The sequence below is a fragment of the Podarcis gaigeae genome (genome assembly GCF_964106915.1).
Source record: "Podarcis gaigeae genome assembly, chromosome: 7".
Lineage (NCBI taxonomy): Eukaryota > Metazoa > Chordata > Lepidosauria > Squamata > Lacertidae > Podarcis > Podarcis gaigeae.
In genome coordinates, this window is record NC_139683.1 from 22,180,780 (window position 1) to 22,205,726 (window position 24,947).

General features: G+C 43.6%; 2 protein-coding genes and 1 long non-coding RNA gene across 8 annotated transcripts in view; 2 read left to right on the plus strand and 1 right to left on the minus strand.

The window, feature by feature from the left end:
- The window catches only part of DPYS (dihydropyrimidinase), a 48,091-nt gene extending 35,221 nt beyond the window's left edge, over positions 1 to 12,870 (plus strand). The window contains exons 8-10 of the mRNA XM_083749247.1: positions 9,075 to 9,282; positions 11,843 to 11,945; positions 12,732 to 12,870. Of these exons, the coding sequence (XP_083605373.1) occupies positions 9,075 to 9,282; positions 11,843 to 11,917 (283 nt within the window). The 3' untranslated portion in view covers positions 11,918 to 11,945; positions 12,732 to 12,870. The remainder of the gene's footprint in view (positions 1 to 9,074; positions 9,283 to 11,842; positions 11,946 to 12,731) is intronic.
- Positions 9,686 to 24,947, minus strand: part of DCSTAMP (dendrocyte expressed seven transmembrane protein) — a 44,836-nt gene continuing 29,574 nt past the window's right edge. Inside the window, exons 3-9 of one of the 6 annotated variants that reach the window (XR_014566783.1) lie at positions 24,544 to 24,708; positions 23,724 to 23,898; positions 23,235 to 23,280; positions 20,666 to 21,725; positions 15,876 to 16,202; positions 14,523 to 14,660; positions 9,686 to 13,268 (exon numbers count right to left, since the gene is read on the minus strand). Coding sequence is in view for 1 of the 6 variants with exons in the window: in XM_083749264.1 (XP_083605390.1) it covers positions 14,577 to 14,660; positions 15,876 to 16,202; positions 20,666 to 21,691 (1,437 nt within the window). In the remaining 5 variants the exon portion in view is untranslated. Of the gene's footprint in view, positions 14,661 to 15,875; positions 16,203 to 20,665; positions 23,281 to 23,723; positions 23,899 to 24,543; positions 24,709 to 24,947 lie in introns of those variants that run through there. The other 5 variants (XR_014566784.1, XR_014566786.1, XM_083749264.1 and 2 more) reach the window with 5 other exon arrangements.
- LOC310849332 lies at positions 23,327 to 23,963 on the plus strand. The gene is made up of 2 exons (XR_014566867.1): positions 23,327 to 23,467; positions 23,623 to 23,963. It is a non-coding gene; the product is annotated as an uncharacterized lncRNA (long non-coding RNA).

Sequence of the window (24,947 nt, forward strand, 5' to 3'; positions counted from 1 at the left end):
ATTTCATGAAGGAGATTTTACGGCATTGCTTTTTTCTCCTGCTCCCCACAAAGGAAGATCACACGCTTTCAATCTACTTGCCCTTTTATTTTGATTAAAAGGAAGAACAAAGAACGAAGCCACAAAAGTCAGCTGCTGTGTGAACACAGTGTGCATTTCCTCTGACATGCAGTCTCACAAAACAGCTACTTTCTGCAGAGAGAAAATTCCAAGGAAGTCAAAGAAAGCAGTGCCATGTTATTTACATATCTGTAGTTCTCCTGTGCGGAAGACTCAAGTTCCTTGTTCCTTAGAGGCTAAAACTCACCTTTCCCATATTCATCCCCATTTCCCTGTGCTGTCTCCTTTAAAAAACAAAAACAAAAAAACCCAACCAATGTTTAAATTAATTATATAAGAAAGTGCAGGGGGTTCTATTTGCGACCCTTGCCCAAGCTTAATTATATCACTCCTGTTGTGGCCTTCATCAACATGGTACCCTCCAAATGTTATGGACTACAACTCCTATCAGCCACAGCAACAAGAGTTGCTGTTCAAAACACCTGGAAGGCACCAGGTGGATAAGGGCTGCCCTGTTGGGCTCAGTAAATCCCGTATCTGACTATTGTCCACTTCCTGTGCTCAGGTGCACTAGTAGTAAGGTTGGCCGAAATAGACGTTCATGGTCATAAATTACAAATTGGCAGCTGCAGTTTCGTTCAGAAGCTTTTGCCATTAGCTGAGCAATCAATACCAGCCAGACATTCAAAGCAATTGCAGGAACTTCCAGGAGCTTCCTGGCAATGCTCTGCAGCAATGAAGTTGTCAGTGATAACAGAAAACAGTTTGATGTGAAACTTTTATCGAGCTGAGCCCTCCAGAACTGTCAAAGCTGTTTTTTAATCAGAGACTGTGCTGTTCTGCTTCGTTTGCATGTCTACAGGTACTTTCTAATTGTTGTGAGTGTTGCCTGGGGTCCAGAAAGGCTAGCCCAAACTATGAAAGAGATTTCTTTTTCTAAAGAGGGGTGGTGAAAGAGACAGGTGTGCTTCATCACATATACAGCATGCCTCGTAGAGATAGGGATCATGTACCCCTCCAAGATGCTGTTGAACTACAACTCACATCATTCTTGACCTCTGGCCATACTGGATGGGGCTGATAGTAGTTGGAGTCCAACAACATCTGGAGGGCCACAGATTCCCCATTCCTGCCTTAATATGTATTTCATGTACACACAGCAAACAGACAGCTTCAAATAAAGGGTCACTTATGTTTGGAAACATGGGACGTGGGTGGCCTAGGGCCTAGGGCTTGCCGATCAGAAGGTTGGCAGTTTGAATCCCTGCAACGGGGTGAGCTACCATTGCTCGGTCCCTACTCCTGCCAACCTAGCAGTTCAAAAGCATGTCAAAGTGCAAGTAGATAAATAGGTACTGCTCTGGCGGGAAGGTGAACGGTGTTTCCATGCGCTGCTCTGGTTTGCCAGAAGCGGCTTAGTCATACTGGCCACATGACCCGGAAGCTGTATGTCGGCTCCCTCGGCCAGTAAAGTGAGATGAGCGCTGCAACCCCAGAGTTGTCCGCGACTGGACCTAACAGTCAGGGGTCCCTTTACCTTTACCTTTATGTTTGGAAATAAATCAACAAATCTTTAAAAACATTTGTGACAGACCTAGTGAAAACATCACTAGATGTAAAGCCAAGGTATCTCACCTATATACATTTATATCCATGAAAGAGCACTCAGTATACTTTGTTTAAAGCAGCCTGCTACCCTCCAGATATTTTGGACCATAAATCCCATCATGGGCTGATGGGCCTCAATAGTTTAGGACCACCCACTCTTGGAAAACACATTTGTAATAATAAAAACATACAAATAAAAATTAAAATTAAAACATTTATTACTTTGTAAAGAGTTTACATGCCCAAATGGCCTCTATTTAGTTTACAAGTATAAAATCATTTATAAAATCCTTGTGTAGTTAAAATGCACAATAAAACAATTCCATCAAATCATTCAAACCATTCATAATTAAAATTTACAATAAAACAAGTCCATCAAAAAGCATAACAATTCAAACTATTAAAAGATCAATTAAAACAATTGGATCAGGAAGTTTGAGTTCAGGGGAATGCTTGCCTAAACAGCTGTGTCTTCAAGAGCCAGTGGAATGCCAGTACTATTGGTGCCTCTTGTATTTCAGCAGGGAGCCCAGGTGGTGCTGCCCTCAGTGTTGGCTGAATCTGTGATAGGTGGCAACACCTGTAATAGGCAACAAAATATGCTGGCAGTCCAAGTGTAGAATGTCCTTTCTACACAGATCCAACCTGTACTGACCTTGAACATGGAGTTGGGCAGCTTTGGCCTCACTGACTGTCAGGGGCGCCGACTTATAAAAAATATTGGGGGGGCGGGGCCCATACCAACTTATAAAAAATATTGGGGGGGCCCAAGACCTCCAAACCGCTGCTGCTGGGGGAACGAAAGGGGCGAGCCCCGGGCTGCCCCAACCTTAAGTGAACCTGTGAGGGCCCGCCCTTTGCGGCAGCCGATTGGCTGCGGCCGTGGGCGGTGAATATTAATGAGCTAGGGGGAATCCCCGCTTCTCGCGGGGCTGACGCCAGCCCCACGAGATTGTTGATGGGTCGAGAGCCCGCAACCCCACCCCCTCTCTAGATCGGGAGTGGCTTTGTTTTAACTCATTACTGAATGTATTTTAAAAGGTAACTATCGTCAAACAAGGAAAATAAAAAATACCAACATAATTTTGTGATTTTACAAAGCATAATATAACTAATAATTTTCTTAAATTATTGGGGGGGCAGAGCCCCCCCAAACGAATTTTTGAGGGGGCTCGGGCCCCCTCAGGCCCCATGGAGTCGGCGCCTATGCTGACTGTTGTCTTTTATTATGGCACTTATGCTTCCTGGTTTCATGTAATCTATGTTACTGCATATTATACTGTAACCCACTCTGGAGTTAGATTTTTAAAATGAAGAGCAGGCTATAATAGTTTTGGCAAATGGTCATTCCTCGTTGGTAGGACATGTGCTTTACTTGCACACAAGGGGCCAGATTTGTACCTGAAGAGCCCTGTCGGTGGAAGCACTGCTCTAGGACTTCTGCTTGTGCAACAGCCTTCCCCGCTCTCCTACCCCCATACATCCCTGAAAGTGACCAGGGGTGGGTGGGTCAAGAACAGCGCACATGGAAGGAAAGTGGGAGATCATTCCATCTGGCAAACTGAAAAGCTTACACAGGTGGAACGTTCATAATAGTGAGATTGAATTCCACCCAAGGTCCTGGGATCATCCTTGCCTTCTCCAGACAAAGGAGACAAAGGAGTCGTGGGAGAGGCAAGAGCCAGTTGCCAAGAGTGTCCAAGCAGGGTTTCCACACTCTCTTCTATACAGTTGGCCAATAGTAAGTAGGCTGTGAGCCCAGTGAGGAATTGCTAGTGAACTGTGAAGATGTTTGGGATATTGGGGAGATGTGGAGAAGGCAGTGGGAAGAGAAACTAGGCTGTGGCCTGGCAAGCCATGGTTTGCATGATTGGCTGGGAAATGACTTGAGTTTTAACCATGGTTTATTAACCAAACAATGGTTGACGTTAACTGTGACTTAGTGTTGTATGCAAGCAAGGCTGCTGCCAGTTACAGTGGATATTTCTGGGCTTTAGGGACCAGTGGTTATCTGGGTGTAAACCAGCTTCACCCACTTGTCTGTGCAGGCTGAAAACTGCCCAGTGATTCCAATTCTGTATTTAAAAAATAGTTCGCAAGTTTAAAAACCCACACAAACCTCTCTCAACTTTTTAATGATACACTTGGGGTTTATTTGTTTCTTGACTCGCTTTGCATTGTTTCTGAATCCATAAATTGAATGTGCCAGTGGATTTTATATGTTCCCTTCCCTAAGGATGTTCTGGAGATAATTATACTCTGGTCCCGAACTCCAAGCATTATTAACTATTGTGACAGGAGCGCAAGACCAGAATGAACAGTGTGGCAATTATGCCGTAGCCTAAGACAGTGTACCTTGGGAAATGTAGAGGACTGCTAGGCCCCAAATCTGCTACTTGTGCTAGTTGGTCTCTCGGGTATGGGGAATCTTTTTCAGACCAAAGGCCACAGTCCCATCCGAACAGCTTTCCATTACTGCATGCACATGGTGGGCAGGGCCAAAGATGAAAGTGGGTGGAGAAATGAATGCAAATTCTTTCAATACCCACCCACCCTGCTGTCTTCTACCTCAGCAGCCAAGAGGCATTATCAGAGGTCAAGGACACATTCCCACAAGGCAAAAGTGCTTGTGGAAGTGGGGGGGGGGTGAGGGGTGTGGCCTTGAGAGGGCTAGATAGGCATTTAGATCCTGGGCCTGAGTTTCCTGCCCCTTGCCCTACCTGTAACACATTCTGCCCACTTCCAGAGGAAGGAGCCTGGAATTTGGACTCCATGAATCCCTAGTGTACCTTTACTTTGGATTCTGATTTTAAGCTGCTTTGAAAGTCTGTTTTGGTTGAAAAGCAGGGGCACCAAGGCAAACGAGGAAAGCTACAAAATGACAAAAGGGTCTGTTCACTATATCAAGGCTTGGGTTTTATTCAGGAGCACTTCAGGCAGATGAATAAACTAAGCCTGATCATTATTTTTATGCAAATGTGTGAGGCAACTCAGCACATAGATTCATGGCATGATGACAGGTCAAATGCAAATTTCCACTTAGGTTGTGCGCTCAGGTTGTCCTGCTGTAAGGAACGCAGATGGATCTGCTCCATGAGCCACCATTTTGTGTCCAGCTCCCATGTGTACTTGAAGGAGGGACAAAGCAGGGAAATGCTCCAAGGTCCATCTGACAAGGCTGAGATCCCCCAACTTGTTGGTACATATTGCCTAATATCGGTGGGCAGTGTGGCACATGTCAAAACCTCACCTTTGACCTTCAGGGCAGTGGCTTTCTATTCCCAGAATTCCAAGCAGGTAAGCTGAAGGGCTTCAGTGCTGCCTTAGCTGAGGACTCCTAATTTGTGACAGGCAAAAGCTCTGAGTGGAAGGGAGGATGGCTCGGTCCCAAACACCCTCTGCCGCCTTTGCCACCAGGCAGATGAGCTGCAGCAGTTCCTTGACTGAGGGTTATAAACTGTGAGGAATAAGCAGCTGCAGCAGCCTTGAGAGGGAAATGAGTGGACCTTTAGTAAACTAAAAGTGTTCCTGTAAGCATGAAGTACATTCCTATTTAGAGCAGGGTTCCCATGACCTTTAGTCCATCTTTAAAGCTCAGAGGTAAATAAATAATAGATCTGAATTGGGTCCTGTCCACACTGAGAATGAATGACTTTTGTTCACAGGGTTGAAAATTGTGTTTCAAAATTGCTGCTGCATTGGGTTTTGGTTTTTTATCAGGGTGGTTGAGAACTATTGACAAATTTGATGGATATAAGAGAAGACTGATTCATTTTCTTGCTTTTCCTTTTACCTCTTCAGGCCTAGAGGGGTATATAACTGGCACCCCCAAGAGATGAGCCTGCATTTAACGGTGATGGTTTGGGGAAATAGGTTACCTCCTCCAAGCCTCTTAAATAAAGAACAGTTCTTCCTCCTGCTAGAGCTATCTTTGGAGCAAGATTGATCAGGGCTCAGTTCTGGCATCTGATTTTAGCAGGCTTAACCTTGGAACATATGGAGGAAGAAATGATGGGAGGGTTCCTGAGCAGGTGCAGAGTGCATTTCGCTGTGAAATCTGCTAGTGTGTTTGTACACACATGTGTGTGTGAACACACATATTCAAGAAAAAGCTAATTTTGTAGAATTAATAATACTACTACTCTTGGTATCTTTACAGCAGAAAACAGCATGCAGAGAGAGAGAGAGAGACAGGATTGCAATTGCTCTGCTTACTTTGCTTATTGTGAGGAGGGGGAATGAAGGGGATTTAGGAACAATCAATACTAAGGTTCTTGCTCCATAGAGCTGGCAATAAGCACACTAGTTGCAATGGCAACATTTACTTATAAAAGAATAAAAGGTTTAAATGTCACAACATGCCAATAAACAATGATTTAAAAGCAATAAAATGGCTTCGTAGCTTAAAATGCAACTTTACAAAGGCATGGGGCAGGGAGGTGCAATGCCGAATTGCACAGGCTAACTTACCTGCCTGTTGCTTGGAGCACGTCCTTAATTACTATTGTGGTGATGGAGGGAAGAGGCTTGAGTTGGGTAGTTGCCCAATACAGAATTGTAAGGCGGAATCTTAGAGATCCAGTTTTGTGATGGGGGGGGGGGGGATGAAAGAATCTGGAAGATCACATGCAAAGTAGCAGTTTTTCCCATCTCACAAGACTCAGAGGTGAGTGAGATCATGGACATGCCAGAGAGAGAGATATGTAAAAGGGGAAGGAGACACAGCTGTTAGGAAGGGATAAAATGGCAGTGCTGAACTCAGGCTTGCTGTGACAGGTAGGGATATGGTCGCAGCTTTACGTTAGACTCTTGGTAGATGTGGTTAGTTGGTAGAAAGTCATCCTCTTGTCAAATATGGCAAGCAGTTTTAACAGCAGTGGCTCATCATCTGCCTTCAGGGCAAACACCCCTCTGCACAACCATTGATTCCCTGCAGTTTTGTGAATGCACTTGGTTTAAAAATAGAGGGGGGGGGCAGGAATCTTCCTCTTTTGGAAAGACTCTGGTGAGTGCCTTTCTGCTGAGGAGTTCTGACAACTTCCATTGCAAAATAACACACATAGTTCAAAGCCAAGGAAAATGTGAAAGGGTGAGTGTAGAGGGAGGAAAGGAGAGTCTGCCTGAGATAAAGCCATCTCCTGCAGCTGTCTACAGAAGTAGGGCATCTGAAAATCCGTGGCGTGGAACAACCTGCAAGGTCTCTTCCAGACAACCTATTTACTGAGCATTCATCCCGATTTGTTTGCACAAAGTTCATAGGGAGGTTTATTCAGCATTCATTGTGATTTGTTTGTGGGGACATATACAGTGCTGTTTTAAGCAATTGTTATCCCACATTTTGGGGTGCATTTCTTTTTTACTACAAAAAGTCCAATTTTGGGGAAAGGGGGTGCCAAATTCCCTTTATTTGCACAATCTGAATTATACCAGTATGCAGTTGGATCTTGCATGCAAACCCTTGTGTTATAAAAAGATGACTAAAACTAAGGTGCAGTGCATACCCATTTATAGAAAATGCTGTATTATTAAACCTCACCTTGATTCTGAAAGGGCTTTTTCACAGAGGGTCTGGGCTTGGAGCAGAGTGTCACTACATAACAAAAGACATAGTGTGTTCCTGGGACATCCTGAGTCATGCCAATATGTCTTACTTTAAATATTGTGAGGATCCAGTCCCCTTTTAAAATGTGGTTTTGGGGGGTTGTGAGTTATTGGGTTGTTTTTATTTTAAGGTTTTATATTTATATTTTATTCTCTGCACACCCCTGAGACTGGGTAATAAAGGTAAAGGGACCCCTGACCAACTCTGGGGTTGCGGCGCTCATCTCGCTTTATTGGCTGAGGGAGCTAGCGTACAGCTTCTGGGGCATGTTGCCAGCATGACTAAGCCGCTTCTGGCGAACCAGAGCAGTGCATGGAAACGCCGTTTACCTTCCTGCCGGAGCGGTACCTATTTATCTACTTGCACTTTGACGTGCTTTCGAACTGCTAGGTTGGCAGGAGCAGGGGCCGAGCAACGGGAGCTCACCCCGTGGCGGGGATTCAAACCGCTGACCTTCTGATCGTGGTTCAACCCACAGTGCACCCGTGTCCCAAGACTGGGCATAGGGTGGTATATAAATTCAATAAATAATAAAATCTCATGTCACCGGTTTAAAGGTAAGTCACAGGAGCATTTCCACTCCTCAGATCTTACTCTTACTGGTTCAGATTGATTGCACTTTTATTCCACCTTATTCTACTTCTCCTCATTTAATCCCCACAACAACCCTGTGAGGTAGGTTAGGCTGAGAGGCAGTGACTGGCCCAAGGTCGAGTGGGGATTTGAGACCGTTTAGCTTCCAGTGATTGCTTTTAATGCTGCTTTTGCACCTATATTGTTTTCTTTGTTTTTCATATTGCATTGTTGCTGTAAGCTGCCATAGAGAAATACTTTTTCTTTCTTTTGAAGGACGATACACAAATATTTAGAATGAATACATAAATATGGAAAAGCAGTGTTTTCATAATATCTGCTGCTTAGGTGAAATTAAAATGCAAAAAGCATTGAGGAGCGAACGCATTCCTAGAAAGAAATAAGCAATAAATAACCTGGTGGCCTCAACAGATGCAGGTGATGCTAGCTGCATTTTAAGAGAACAGGAGTTACAGTGGTACCTCAGGTTACAGACTCTGCTAAACCAGAAATAGTACTTCGGGTTAAGAACTTTATTTCAGGATAAGAACAGAAATCGCGTGGTGGCAGTGTGACAGCAGAGGGAGGCCCCATTAGCTAAAGTGGTACCTCAGGTTAAGAACAGTTTCTGGTTAAGAACTGACCTCCAGAACGAATTAAGTTCTTAACCTGAGGTACCACTGTATAGGAATCACCTCTCTCTCTCTCTCTCTCTCTCTCTCTCTCTCTCTCTCTCTCCCCACCCCCATCCCAAATTTTGCTATTAAAAATGAGATTGCACTTTTCTCTATTTTTGGGGAAATCCTTCCTCTTAAATCATTTGTAACTACTCAATGAACCGCTGGCAGTTGTATTGTTTTTGGTTGCTTCTAAAGAATATAGTCCAATGGCAGCTCAACCAGGCGTTTCTCTGCAGAAGCTTTTTTACATAGAAGTTAATGAGAGCTAAGTGAGACCACAGCAGAGTTTCTTCCCTAAAAGAGGAAAACTCTTGTTCAGCTCCAATTTATGTTTTCCAGTAGATTTTGCTTCAAATTTGTGATTTAAAAGACCACCCTAAACACTTGGAAGTGAGCACTGCTTAAGGCAGAGTTTCTAATGATTGCTGCCTTTGTCGCAATTCCATGTTTTCCTTAGACTTCAAAGAATCTCAGCGGAATCAAAAATTTGCTGATTTTAAAACAGCCATGGTGACAGTTTGCATCATTGTTTCATGTTCTTTCCAATACAGGACGATCTCAGCAAAGACTCACCACCAAGCCATCGACTTCAACATATTTGAAGGCATGGTCTGCCATGGGGTAGCAGTGGTGACCATTTCACGAGGCAAGGTGGTTTACCAAAACGGCGTGTTCCACGTTGCAGCAGGAGACGGGAGATATGTTACCCGTGAGCCATTCCCTGAATATGTCTACAAACGGATCAGGCAGCGGGATCAGGTGTGTATGATGATAGTAATTCTGTAAGTCTTTATGCATAATAGATTGTAGGAATCTCTCTCCTTTGACTAAAAAGTACAGCACCACCACCAGGAAGGCCCTGCTGCCACTCTGGTGCTGATAAACATGCATAGGTTTAAAAACATAGAATTTCTTACTGTGGTATCTCAGCAGGCCTCTGTTCTTAACTATTTAAAGCATGTTTTTGAGGACAGTAATATCAAATCATAATAAGGAGTGTGGCTTAATGAACAGAGGGCTCGTAATGCACATAATGCAGGGAAAGGGAGAAGAAACATGTGGCAAGGGAACATGTAGAAGAATCATCATGAGGCCATATGAGCTGAGATCTTGTACACAAATCTAATGCGGCCGTAACTTTGGCTGGACGACAACAGATCTCTTTTTTTCTTTTAATTTTAAAATAACCTTTATTATACAACAATTTACATATAACTTAGACAGTGTAATACAATACATACAATCTCCCATTTAACATAACACACTTTTGACTTCCGATTCACCTCATTGTACGCATTTCATTATTATTTTATTTTTCCATTATTTAACATGAAAGTTTTTGCTATATAATTTCTCTGTGTTTCAAGATTCAGTCTGGGTCTTTCAGGAGATTTGCATTATCACAATAATGTTTAATGTATTCTTTAAATATTATCCAATCTTTAATAACTTTCTGCTTTGAGTTTCCTCTTATTCTCACAGTCATTTTTGCATGTTGTAAATACTCTATCATTTTCACTTGCCAGTCCATTTTTGTAGGGATACTTCGCCTTTCCAATTCTTTGCTATTAAGATCCTAGCCACTGCAGTTGCTTACATAAAAAGGGGTGTGATGTTTTTTAAAATTTCCATGGACATAGCTTCAGGGTTTTTTTTAAAATGAGAATTTGAAAATCTTTTTGAGTTTGTTATATGTAGTATCCCACAATTCTCTTATCCTCTTACAATCCCACCACATGTGCATAAAGGTACCTACCCCATTTTTACATCTCCAATAGACATCTGAACTTTTCTTGTACAACTTGGCCAGAGTGAGGTACCATCTGTATAACATCTTCATCCGTTTTCTCTAAAATTGTAACATGCGGTGAACCTTATGTCTTCCCTCCAAAGCCTTTCCCATTCAATCATATACAGGTGAAACTCGGAAAATTAGAATATCGTGGAAAAGTTCATTTATTTCAGTAATTCAACTTAAAAGGTGAAACTAATATATGAGATAGACTCATGACATGCAAAGCGAAATATGTCAATCTCATTTCTGATGAGAGCAGCTTTTGCATCTCATTTGGAAACCAAGGATCCAGAGTCTGGAGGAAGAATGAGGAGGCACACAATGCCAGATGCTTGAAGTCCAGTGTGAAGTTTCCACGGTCTGTGTTGATTTGGGGAGCCATGTCACCAGCTGGTGTTGGTCCACTGTGCTTCATTAAGTCCAGGGTCAACACAGCTGTCTACCAGGAGATTTTGGAGCACTTCGTGCTTCCTTCCTTTTCCACGATATTCTATTTTTTTGAGTTTCACCTGTATATATTGTGTCCAGTATCTTGAGCCCAGCGTACCATAACCAATTTCACCTCCTCCTCCTTGACTTCCCAGTCAAGGAGGAGGTTGTACATCTTTGATAAATGTTTCCCTTTGGGCTGAATTAAGTTCTATTCTAACCTAGATGTTTCTTCAGCGAACCCTTTTTGTTTATTCATGCCTAATTTTTCATTAATTTGGAAGTATTGAAGCCAATCAAATATATACGAAATTCTTCAAAGTGCTTTAATTTTGATTTGTTACTTTTCTCTTCTAATAGCATGTTGCCCTTCATATTTTTCTTCTTCACAGCTAAAGCTTCTATGGGTGAGGCCCACCAGGGGGTTTTAGGTTCTAATAGTCCTCTATATTTACTCCATATTTGTATAAAGATTTTCTTATTATGTGGTTTAGAAAGCCTTTGTGGACTTTCACCTTATCATAAGCTAGGTATCTTTTAGTATCTTTTAGTATCATCCATTCATGGATGCAGGCCAGACCTGTTGCCTTATGGTATAGTTTGAGGTCCGGTAGGGCAAAACCTCCTCTATCCTTTCAGTCTATGAGCAGTTTGTTTTATTCTAGGTTTCTTCCCATTCCAAATGAACCTTGAAGTGTCTCTCTGCCAGCTTTTAAAACAATCCATTCCCCTTAAAACCGGAATGGTCTGAAATAAAAAGACAACAGGACAACAGATCTCTGTGTGGGCAGGAAGTGTCAAGCAATGGGGCACGGGATGCATTAAGACTGTTGGAAAGAGGGTGGATTTTTGCTGCTCAAGGCAGTCAAATCTTGAAAATCTTATCTGTCTCCCCTCAAAGGTCTCAGGTCCAAGCTTTGACAAGTCTCCAGGAGAGGGGCATTCCAAGTAAACACCCAATGAAGGTGGACTTTGCAAGCATGTGAATTCCACCCATGGGTTTTGAACTGCTGTTGATTTTGACAAGTTTCTTGAGGTGGGGGTGGGCAAGGAAGGAGAATGTGAAATAAATAAAAACGAAACATGTCGTTGCAGGTTTGCCAGCCTGTTCCTGTCAAGCGAGCACCATATGTGGGCAAAGTGATTGCAGTTGCTGCGGAGGGAAAATAATTCCCACAATACAGTTCATCTTTGACATGTGAGTGTCTCATTTGGTCATTGGAAACTGACTGGTCCCAAAGCAGTTCTGGCCCCACGCAAGTAACCTGTGGGATGAAAGTCCACACAAGGCCCTTGCCTTCACTGCTTTCCAATCCCGCACATGAAAAGTATTGTTCTGGGGGGTGGGAGGGGTCAGTCTGGGAGTGTCTTTCCGGTCTGTGATTCTGCACCAAGGAGGTTTAGAATCTAGTAGAAGCTGCCATGAAGACAGCTATACTGCAGAGGAGTGACGAAACGATGGGTGCAATTCAACAAAGCCTTAAGTGGTTTCCCTTGCGCCCCAGGGGTTCCCACAACCCTCCAGAGGCAGATTTAGATGGAACTGTGCCTTTGTGTGAACAGAGCTCATTCCACTTATGCAACAATTTAGGGACCCATCCACAGCTGTTTTTTGTTTGTCCCGCAATTTCTAGTCACAGGTCCAAAAAGGGTTTTATTTTTGTCCCACTGCTTCCCCTGAGAAAACCTGTTTACTGCAACATCAGAGCAAAATGCCAATCTGCAGAAAATCCTATTGACAATTGTTTCAACTCCACCGTAAAGAGGTCTTCCAGAGGAAAGTGGCAGGACCAAAAAACAAAACCCCACACCCTACCTCTTGGACCCATGACTAGAAATCATGGGGAAACTGTGGCTGCACACTTTGTTGAATCCCACCCGTTAGTAATTCTTATAAGCTCTTTATTCTTATTGCCTCTCTTGGTGACAGAGACATCCTCCTTTGGAAAGATTGCATCATGTTTTCTTCCTCTTGTCTCTCTAGGTCAAAAAACCAGATGAAAATAATTCTGTTTGCCCTGCTTCTGCAACCGACTCTGGAATCCTATTAGGCTGCAATTTTGATTTCTGTATGATGCACCAGCATTTTATCTCAATTCATAAATGACTATTTTCCTCTACAATTTTTACCATTGCTACCTCTTTTGAAGGTTTACAGACATTTTATATTTATATAAATAAGTGCATTTATATTAGTATAATATAAATGGAATATAAATGCAGTATAAATAAGTGCATTTATATTACTATGCAAACCTTTCCTGAGGTCCATTGTGATTTTATATGAGGACATGGAGGGGGGAGTTGCCGTGCCCCAGTCCCATCTCTGTATTATGTAGTAATCCTCATGATTAAGACATCGAACTGGAAAGCAGTCAGCCTTGCACCAGTCATCACGGAAGTCTCCTACTCCTGGATAGTCATGTGCTTCAGTTTGTAGGTAGATTATTGGCACTGTGATTCATTTTGTTTTGGGTTGGGATCATTGGCACAGCACCATCGGAGCTCATCTGAGGCTGATCTAACTTGCAAAAAAAAAATCAATCTATTAGTACACATGCCTTGGCTATCACTTCAAATTAACATAATCAAGCAATTGCTTGATTCAATACAAATAAGCTTCATAATGGCTAATAACTCCCAATTCTAGAATCCTGCAGCTAGACATACCTGGGATTTAACACAGGCCACATTATTCATTGTACCACTAAGGGATTATCTACTCTGTTGTCCCACCTATGGAGATGAATACTCGGCTCCCCCTACTACTGTCCTAGTGTCTCAATCTTGGTGCCCATGAACCCTCCAATCTGCAAAATTTACCAGTGGTAGAAATTCACGCTACCACCATAGAAATGAAGAGTTCAACCATGGCCATGGCAAAACGCAAGTCTGGAGCAGTTTCTCTGGGGAAATGACTTACTCACAGTCTTTGGATTTTGTAGCAAAGCAAAGGAGAAAAATAAACAAGCAACCCTCCAGGCATTCTGCACATTACATATAGGTCATACTTCAGGAGTGTCAGTGTTCCGGACCTTGCCAGTTTTGATTGCCATCCCAAGACAACTGGGTCAGGCCTTCATTAATTTTTCAAACTGCAGCTGATCTGATTTAGGGGATTTTCCCCCACATCAAATTCAACATCTCATTCCCTTTAAAAAAATGAGGAAGGAGAGGAAGTCCTGCATTTTTAGAATGTGGGTGGAATGGGTGAGTCAGAGGGGCCTCTGTATAGGCAGCGTCACTGGTGTACACAAGGATGGAGTGAGTTTGTGTGTGTGGAATGAGGTCACAGCACCACTAGAAGCAACATTAGGAAAGAAACCCAGTAATCCTAATTGGTTCTGAATAACTAAAACCCTTCGTTTCAAATTTGCATCGTTCATGTTGAGTCGAAAGCTAGAGTTCTTTCATCTGTGAAAAATAAAACATGAAGTGGAAGGTGGCTGGAGGGACTGATGACACTTGGGTGATGATAGATATATAGTGCCAGGCAGGGGGGGGGGCAAATCCACCCACAGAAAAGAACATTGGCAAAGATCAGACAAAGGCAGCAGAAAAGAAAAGAGAAAGAAAGCGAATAATTCTGAGCTCTCCTACTAGAAGATGCAAGGGAGGAGGCAGGTAAAGAAAGAAATATGTGAATTATGCAGTGGTATCACTAAGGGTGTCAGACCGACAAGTCTGTACAGCTTGATGACTTCAAAGCTGAATGACAAGGTGAGAGTCAGAGGTGAAAAGTGAATGAATGTAAGAAAAATCAAATGCATCAGACCGTTTATTCACTTGTAAAACCATGGATTTCTTCATAGAGATTTTCTTTGCGTCGTTAAACGCTGCCGACTTTTGCCACCTCTGTTTGTTTCTTCCTCGAACTCCTCATTGCCTGGAGGATTGGGAACCAGAAATGTAACTGAGGAAGAGAGGAAATATAGTTATATTTACAAGTGAGTGCCTACAATGAATTTGCAGGTGCCCTCTCTACCATCTTTCTCTGTCTAGAACAAGAAGGGGGAGCTAAATTTTTATTTCCTCTCTGAAGAAGTGGGGGCAGGCGAGTGGCTTAGCACCCGTCTCAAGCAAGATGGTAGCTAAACATCCACTCCCCTTCATCCAAATGGAGTTTGGTGTATATATAGTTGACTCATAATTAGCACACATTTAATTTGTGTGATTGCAGCTTTATGCACTTGGTGGCCAATCACAAAAATTAAACGCATGCAAGTCTGACGGCTTTAAAACCTCTTCCGTGCCAGGTTTTCCTGTGCAGAAAGAGCTTTTAATTTCACATAATTTCTCTGGGAAGGTCTCACGAGATCTTGCAGGGCTGTCAGAGATCTTGCAGGAGCCTCCCAGAGCTAGCATGAGAGACTCCCAGAACAAAGCCATTCCGAGTACAAGCTTTCATGTGGCCACTAATTTGGAAAAGAAGCAGGAAGGGGGGAAAAGCCCAAGAGAACAACCTACAGGAAATTACTCCAAGAGGAATCAACGAGGGGCAAATAGGTTGCCTTTCTATCTGTCACCTCCCTCGACCACTCAGTGCTGTTGCTTTACTCCCAACACATCCTTTCTTTGAGGGAAAAGGAAATTTCTAGACCAGTGGCAGGGGACTGCTGTGTGGGCCTAATTAGGGCCTGTCAGGACATTTTGGGCAAACCATGTCCACCTTTACTGCACCTGCTGCTGTATGCAGCATCTGGCATTGGAACGCAAGCTGCAACTGCGGCAAATGAATAATTGGGAAAGCCTGCCTTCCTTTGCAGTCATGGATTGGGTTTGAAGCTTCTCCCTGCTGTGGTCAGAGAGGCAAGCCCTTGTGTCACAGCAGAAGTGGGGTTGTGCAAACAGCACCTGAAGTGAGTCCAAGCATTACTTTCACAGCAGATGTGCTACCAGAATAGCGTGGGATGTTTGGCTTCTATGGTAGTTCATAAAATCCATTAAAAATATATATCAAGATTTCCCTTTCCCCATGTATAGGCAAAGAGAGTGAGCAAATCATCACCATTGCCAGAAACTACAGATAGGCTTGTGCTCTGACTTTGGTTTCACTTTGGTTTCTAGGATCAAGCTTTAAGATTTAGCTTCCAAGCTAGCCCCACATTCCATGCTGTTTGTAACTTACCGTTGCAAACGAATTCAGCTTCCTCTTCTCATTCCTCTTGGGGAGCTTTGATCTTCTCTTTAGTAATTTTGAGTGCAGATACTTTATCCGTTGCACATCTGTGCTAGGATAGAATGATGTTGCCACTAGGATTTTAAGTTGCGTAAACGTAGAGACGCACAGCCCAAGCACTGTTAAAAAGAAGATGATGACACCCAGTTGGATCCAAGTTGCTGAGTGGGGAACATTTGGTCTGGGAATACAGGCATGCTCAAAGAGAGGACTGCTGAAGGAAGTCTTATTGTCCACAATCTCCCCATGGTTGAATATGAATTTGTCAGAATTTTTCTGCACAAGAGAAGTGAAAGAAAAAAATTAAAAAGAGGTTGGTGTGAGCATTGCTTCCTCCTATGAAATACCTGATGCATGATGCTTCAAAGTCAACAAAGCAGAAGCATTGCAACTCAGCAGTGAAATTCCTTCCGGGGTCTCTGTGTGTTTCAAGTCTCCTACAGGATATTAACAGTCGCTTAACTACTGAGTCAAACCTGCTCTAGGCAATTGCTTAAACCAGTAGGGTCCCTTTGACAACCAGCTTGCAAGAGATGTGTGATTTGGAGAATGCTTAAAGGAAGGCTTAAAGCATCATCATACACAGTAGCTGAGACAGCCTTAGGTAAGGATGTAAGAACCATGCTGGATCAAACTAAAGCTCTGTCTGTTCAAAGTATAGGGAACCTTTGCCCCCCTAAATGTTGCTGAACTGCAACTCCCATCATGCTTGGCTCCTGGCCATGCTTGCTGGTGTGGGTGGGAGTTGTAGTTCAGCATCATCTGGAGGGCCAAAGGTTCCCCACACCTCGCCTATTCAAACAGACACCAGTGGAGAACCAGATGCTTATTGGAAACAGACAACAGGACATGGAGACACAAAACCCCACACTGCACCCACCCCCCCATCGATGCCCAGTGGGATACTCCTCTTTCAACCTGGAAAGTCCTTTAGGTATCTTAAAGATTTTCCCTTGGTAAACTTTACCTCTATAAATTTCCCTAATGTCATTTTGAAACCATATTAAGTGTGTGGCCATCGTCACATCCTGTGGCAGTGAATTCTGCAGGCGTGTGATTTGGGGAGGGGGGGAGGAAACCTGAATGGAGCCCATTTGGTTCAACTTCCTTCAAAAGGAACGAGTAACAAATGAGTGAATAGATATGAATGGGTTTGTTTTCACTGTCCCATTCATATCTCATTTGCCGAGAATTCACTAGACATTACAATATTCCAGTGAAGAATTGGCAGCTGTCATTGTAGGCTGTTATCTCCCCTTACTCCATGCCTGGGAACACATTTGCAAACCAGAGAAACTGTTGGTCTCATGCACACACATCAACCTTTCACTCACAACCACATGTGTGCACACACGCTGGAAACATACACGCAGTACAGCCACACAAACACAGGCTTAGGAAAAAAATGTATTGGCTACAAATGATGGTTTCCAATGCACTTAATCTGTTAGCGCAAGGATTTGCAATTCACCATAGACCTTGCCTCTGCTCCTCCACTTGCAGGCATCCCACATCCTCCCCCAAATCTGCTCTGGAGGGTTGGGTGAACCCCAGAACAGATTTAGTATGTGCACATAGGAAGAAGGGACTTTCCATTGCACAGGCAAAAACCCTTGCACTAACATTCAAAGCACTACACTCAAAGGCTTATTTTAAGCATAATTTCAATGGGAGTAGGGGGGCAAATGGTCCCTATGGGCCCCAGAGAAGACCTTTGTGGGTGTACCCATGAGCACCACATTATGACTTTCACCCTGGAACAATATAGCACTTGGGGCATTTTCTGGGGAACCTCCCCAAAAGCAACCACCACCACTAGAGTAGTAGGGCACTGCTAACTCCATCACACCATATTGCAATTTCCTTGCAATATCTGGTGGGCCACAGAGCACTGGATTAAATGGACCCTTCCCAGCATGGAACTTCTTCCAAGAGTATCATCCAGCCAATCTGATACCCTCCATACATTTTTGACCACAACTCCCCTTAGCATGGAGAAGGGTTAGGGATGAGGGAACATGTAGTTGAACAACATAGGAACCATAGGATTGTAGAGGTGGAAGGGACCTCTGAGGGTCATCTCATCCAACCCCTTTGCAATGCAGGAATCTCAACATGTGGCCCCCCACCCAATTGGAAACCAGACCGGACCCTGCTTAGCTTTGCAAATGTGCTAGCAGTTTAACTGCTGCACCACTACATCATCCATGCTGGTGAAGCCTGCTCTAGACTTGTGACCCAAGTCTGCAAGAATCTGCTAGATAAGTTTAGCACTGGAAGGCTTGCACTCACTTTAAACACACCTGATACCTAGTAGACATGCCCTTTCATATTGATATATAGTGACTGATTCTGGTTGCTCAATGGAGATATATGGGCACTTTGCCTATGCACAGAAGCACTCTTTGTTTAACACTTCACATGCCCCAGTCCTGATGATTGGCATTAAAAACAGCCTTCTGGGATCAATGAGTTACCTGCTCCAGTTGCCTCCAATATTTTCTCAGACATTCTGTTGTTACCTTCAGTCAATGCAGCTGAAGCAGAAATGTATCTGCAAGTCCTAATTTGGGCAATGGGGATTGGACATGGGAGGGCAAAGCCTATCTTTGCTCTGTGGCTTTGACTGCTCCCTAAGATGTACTGCATGGGAGAAATTTGAGATAGCAGTCACTGGGAATAAATACACACACATACACGGAGTTTTTGCCTTATTTCCCCTTTGGGGAGTAAATTACCTGACACACACATGGGAGGCAGCAAAGGAAATTTCATTGTCCAATCACACAACAGCAGGTGTTATTTAAATCCCTTCCTGTTTTGTTGTAATTGGAATTTAAGCACTAGTTATGTTGCTGAACTCAAATACCCTGCTCTCTGGAACACCTGAGATTCTTATAATTGCTTCTTGAATAAATGGTTTCTTTAGGGGAGAGAGGAAAGTTGATTGCTCAGCACAACCAGCTCTAAGAGGAAGTAATGGGAAATTCACCTGCTGAGGAGCAAAAAATTCAACGCAAAAGGAAAGAACTTGGGCTGTACTACTAAAGCAGACAAATGTCTGGATGTCTACTAGAAATACTTTAGTTCTTGAGGGTACCAAGGGAGTGTATAAGATATATAACAGAGTTCTCAGGATCCCATTTTGCAAGCTGTCCCATCTATTTCTTTGGAGTCTATTGGCGGGGTGGGGGGGTGGATATCTGAAGTGCATTTCCTCCAGTGAAAAACTTAAACCCACAAGTAGTTACTTCACAGAACCAGTTTGATGAGATAGCAAAAACAGGATAAATTTATCACATTGAGGGAGGGTCATCTGATAGCATGTCACACCAATGAGGGTTGACTCTGGCCAACCTGCCTGCATCTACAGGGGGGAAAAACCAAAATTGGCTAACCCTTTCTATGAAACCTCGATGCTTGTTTTGCCCAATGTCAACCCAAGTATTCTGCTCCTCCATCTCTGCATTCTGCACTGTACGAAAAAAAAGCTCTAATTCATTAACCATATCTTTAGAGCATCCTTTCTCAACCCTGGGTCCCCAGGTGTTGGACTACAACTCCCATCATTCCTAGCTAGCACAACCAGTGATAAGGGATGATGGGAGTTGTAGTCTAACAACACCTGGGGTCCCAAGGTTGAGAAGGGACGCTTTAAAGGAATGGGTTGCAATTCAGTGACAGAGCTTGCAAAACAAAAAACAAAACAAAACATTGTATGCAAAAAGTTACAGGTTCAATCCCCATCATTTCCAGATAGGACTCATGCCTGCAACACAAGAGAGCTGCAGTCAGTTCAGTGTTGGCAATATTGAAGTAGATGGACTACTGGTCTGACTCAGCATAAGACAGTTCTTCCCCCTCAGTTCCAGGTTTGAGGGGGTGGCGGGCAAAGTGTCATCCGGTGGGTCTCCTCTTCTGCCAGCTCTGGAGGTTCAAATCACAGGAGCAGCACTAGGCAGCTGAGTCTAGCCACCTGTTTAATTTCCCAAAAAGCCCTAGAGCTGGGCTGAAGGCATTGTGGGAAATTAACATGGCAACTAGAAAATTGGGGAAGGGGGAGTTAGGCAGAGCAACAGCAGCAGCTGCACAGGAGTTCCAGGTCCTGCATTAGCCCCACAGCACTATCCCCAAACACCTATTCTGAGCTTGAGGATAATTCCCTCTTCTTCCCGAATGGCAATCAGTTCAACCTGGCACACTATAACATAGGGTAGATAAGAATAAATCCCACTTGCATCAGCTGATGGGGTTAGATAAGCAGAGAGGCCTTCTGCCAAGCTCTCCTGGCTCAGCAGGCCACGTACCAACCTCCCCCTTCTGCCAGACCTAAAAATGATTCAGCAGCCAGTCATTGAAATCTTGTACCTTCCCATGCCATGTTACTAGCAATCTTTTAAACTAGAAATGACAGGGATTAAACTGGAGGTCTTTGGCCTGCAAATCATACTTGAGCCTTTGCTGCAACAAGACACCCAAAAGAGGCCTCCCAAATTTTGCACTTCTGTTTCCTCCAGCCACACACAACACTCAGCATAACCAACGTTCCAATCTGCCTTTTGCTGTTTTGTCATTGCTTTATACGCACAGGCTTTTTAAAGCCTGCGCCGTTCCACCACCCAACCTCATTTTAAGGCCTTCTGCGCTGTGTTTTAGCATAAGTTTACTCTGCAGAAAACTTGTATCTAAAGCAATAAAAGCCCAAGAAAAGTGCTGGTAACTGTAGCTAAGGTACTTACATGGTAATACAATTTCAAATGGACCTCTAGCTCAGGGAAATCTTGGAGATGCTTGCTCACTGAAAAAATGAGCCAGTAAAGCAAATAATCTACTGCTGCAAAGAGAGCCCAGATGCAAAGGTTAGCAAGCACAGGGAGAAAAAAGCGTGCCGTGCATTTCCTTTCTTTCTGGGTCTGGCAAAAGGATGGAACCATTGTGTACAGCTCTCTTTCTTCTTTGCTGAGGGGGAGGACGCAGAGCTTCCTTTGCTGCCGCTGCCGCTCATCGTAGCGAATAAACGCTTTCGTAATGTAAGTGTTCTTAAACTTGATGTTGTGGGGACTCAGGAATTTCCTCATGAAGTGTAATGTCCCAAGAACGATGAAAAGAACCCCCAGCAGAGGGAGCACTTTCTTGCCCAGGTAGGGTGGTAGGGCTAGTATGGAGGAAATCTGCCTGGCAACGTTCTGGATGTGGAGCCTCGTCTCACTCAACCTCAGCTTCAAGCCTTCGTCCGAAACGGCGTAAGACACATTCAGCTTGTCCTTCACTGACACAACGTCTTTGAACGGGTTGCCCAAGATCTTGCTCTGATTGTATATCCACCGTATCGCTTCGATGTAGCGGCCGAGGAAGGAGAAACGCTGCGATTGAAGGATGCAAGTGATGCTGTCTACCAGCTGATTTAGGTTGTGGAAAATGTTTTGGATGTTGCCAGCTACCACCGCCCCAGTCCCGGCAGCGATCAGGGCATTCCTTCCTTCGCGCAGGCCACAGGAAAGGAAGAAAAGCGCAGCAAAGCATCGCAGGTGCCTGGACAGAAACAAACCCATGGACAGGGCAATCCAGAGGAATGGGGGTGCGACGGCAGAGAATGTGGGGTAGTCCGCTAGGAAGGAATACCCTGCTAGGAACAGGAACACATTCACCATCAAACTGACGGAGCTGCAGATCGCAAACAGGCACGACCGGCCCTTCCAGCCAGGCTTCTTTTCGCCCACAAAACGTGTCCATATGTGCTGAGCAAACGCAGCAAAAGAAGTCATTTTCTTCAAGGGTCTGGAGATCCAGGAATGGTGACTGGGGATGAAAACAGATAGATGCCAAATTTATCTCTTAAGCAATTTATGGAGGTTATGCTTTATTCCTCAAAACTGAAAGACCTACCAGCACAGTTCTCATATATATCCAGGCGATCTGCACTAATGACACGATATCAAGCTAATTTCAGCTAAGCAGGCTGACATCTTGGAGGCAAGAAAGGAGCACTACGTCCAGGGCATTTGGGCATCTTGCATGGTGATTCCTCAGACTGTCTGACTCTCTTCTCCTTGGGGCCTGTCATGGGAGTTCACTGACCCTTTTCGAAGGGGTGGCTGTACCCTGCATCTGAAAGGATGGTGCAAACGGTTGTTTGATTACTCTGCCACTTAATCCAGGTTGTTGTTCAGTGTAAAAAGAAATAAACCAGAGGGAATTACGTAATTCAACTCAATACATTCAATAGTAATTTTTTAAAGCCATATTTACTACTTCCAAATGCCACTGGGACAATCAGTCCATCTCTTTTTAATTATAAAATAAAATAAATGCATTTAAGAGACATCAGCTACATGGTTTATATTTCACCAAGCAACACAACTCCAGCTTTCACTTGTTATGTGGAAACAATGGGAGCCAAGTAACAAGTTTTCTCTAAAGAGGCAGGCTGATTTATATGCATATTAGATTTTTTAACACAATACAATCAATCAGATTCTAATTAAACAAGATAAACTTTTCCAATTTTGTCCTGTAATGAGAGTCTGTTGCCTTAACAAATACTATTTTATAAGGATAACTTTATCTTTTGTTTTCAGCTCAGACACAGCAGGTTCCTAGGAAGTGTGGTGGATGTTTATACAGACACAGATCTTAAGATTATTAATATACTTCCCATTTGTGGATTTTATCATTATTCATGTGTCTGTATTACTATCTGCTGTGGCTCCAAAACAAGAGTAGGAATTTTCCAAAAGATTACACCCTGGAAATCAATGGACCTTGAAGAACATCTTTCCCCATACCATCTCTCCTCCCTCCCCACCCCAATTGCCTGTTCAGAGTTATCATTAGTGAAGGAGTTAATAATAGTGGTAGGCTGGAACACCACATTTTTCTGTAGCAGCCCTGAGACTATAAGAAGGTGCACTCCAAACTTGGGAAGCCCATCAACGCCTCTCTCTTTTGTCCTTGGCTTTGAATGAAGGCTAAACTAATTTACATGGCAAATCACGGTAAAGGCAGCCATTTAACAAGATGGTGTCCTCCTGGTTTCTGTACAGCAAATGTCCCTAAGGTTTTCTCCCTGTTCTTTTATATGCATTTTCTACCTATGGCGTATGACAAGGCCTTCTTGGTGGTGGCTCCTTCTTTGTGGAATGCCCTTCCTAGCGAGGTGCATCTGCCTGCCACATTAACAACTTTTAGGAGGGATTTTTATAAAGTTCCTGTTCACCCAGACATTTGATGGCTGAAATACACTGTTTCCAGCAACCTTCACATTAGCCTGTATGCACTGGTGGTAACTTGTCTTGAACAAATAGTTACCCATGTTGCTGCTGCTCCCCTGAATGTGTTCAAAGGCCCCAAGGTCCTGCAACAAGCAAAACAGCCTTGTTGGCCAAAACAGAAGCATTCTCTCAGCCCCTGATTAATCATGCAATCCTAAGCACACTTACTAATAAGTCAGTCCGATTGAGCCTATTCACTTATTTCAGAGGTAACTTCATTTGTATTGCAATGCATGCCTGCAATCCTATGTATGCTTACTTTGTAGTGGCGTAGCGTGGGGGGTGCAGGGGGGGCCGACCGCACCGGGCGCAACATCTGGGGGTTAGGGTTAGGGGGCGCAAATCCACGGGTTAGGGGGCGCAAATTACTTGCCTTGCCCCGGGTGCTGACAACCCACGATACGCCACTGTTACTTTGTAATAAGTATATTGAACATATTGGAACATATAGGTTGGGACTCTTAACATCAGTATAGAAAAAGGGGGTGGGGAGCAGGAATGTTACTCTATACATTTCTGGCAGTACCTTGATGCTCAAGTATCTTTTTGGAAAGGCTACTTGATGATGCACTCGGCGAATCCAATTTGTAATGGATATGATGCTGATGCCTTAGATCCCTTTGGTCCCCTGCATTGAGACTTCTGAATATTCTTGCACCTCCTTCCTTCTATTTATTCATAGCTGGACTCAGCTTTGTACCCTGTAACCATCAGCCAACATTCTTGTTGTTTCTTGTTATTGATTAAAACTATATTATAAAACAAACCACATTAATACTCATTGCAGCCTGCTTAAAAAGCATAATTCTCAAGATTTACTTACAGATTCTCCTGCAAGGCACATTACGATTTTTTCATGGAGTGGTGCTTCTTGATTGTGTGGGGAAGGACTGACTAGTGCTGCAAAGAAGTTTATGCTGTATCACCCCAGCCGTTCAACCCACCCACCCATCTAATGCGTCAGACCGTTCGGAAATTGTTCTTGTTTTGATGACGATAAATGTGACTGAAACAGAATGTGGGTAAAATGGGGAAGTTATTTGCATTAAGAACTGTGGCTGATCTAGGTAAAATTCCTTGGCTTAATGATCTCCACTTACAAATAAAAGATGATGTTTAGAGTGGCACATGAAGGAGGGCAAATCCACCTCTGCTAGGGCAAGGGAAAATGCTAAGAAATATTTATCATTACTGCCTCACTCCTTCCACCTTCCACAGAATAATACACTCTTGCCACTGTGCTGGAGAGGCTGTGAGGAGTAGGGTACGTTTTTTCACATGTGGTGGTTGTGTCCTGATTTTGCTGCATTCTGGAAAGATGATTTCAAGGAAATTAATAAAATTACCTTTCAATCCCTCCTCTCTGATCCACAACTGGCATTGATGCATATATTTGAAGGGCAGACTATGTCAGTAATGTATAAAGATGTGGTGGGCCCTTCTTATTGCTGCATGGCTTGTGATCACCAAGAACTGCCGTCAGCCTTTTTTCCTTGCTGGTACCATGAGATCTGGAATTTGACAATGATGGAGAAGTTAACACAGAAACTCAAGGCTTTAAGTAAAGGAACTCAATCAGATTCCAAGATACATCTTCATTGCATTTATTTATTGAGACTTTCCCACCCCCTTGGAAAGCAATGGGAAAATAAATAAGTATTTTAGCTAATGCCCCCCCCCCCGCTGCCGCCGCACTGCAATTTCTGTTCTCATCCTGAAGCAAAGCTCTTAACCCAAGGTACTATTTCTG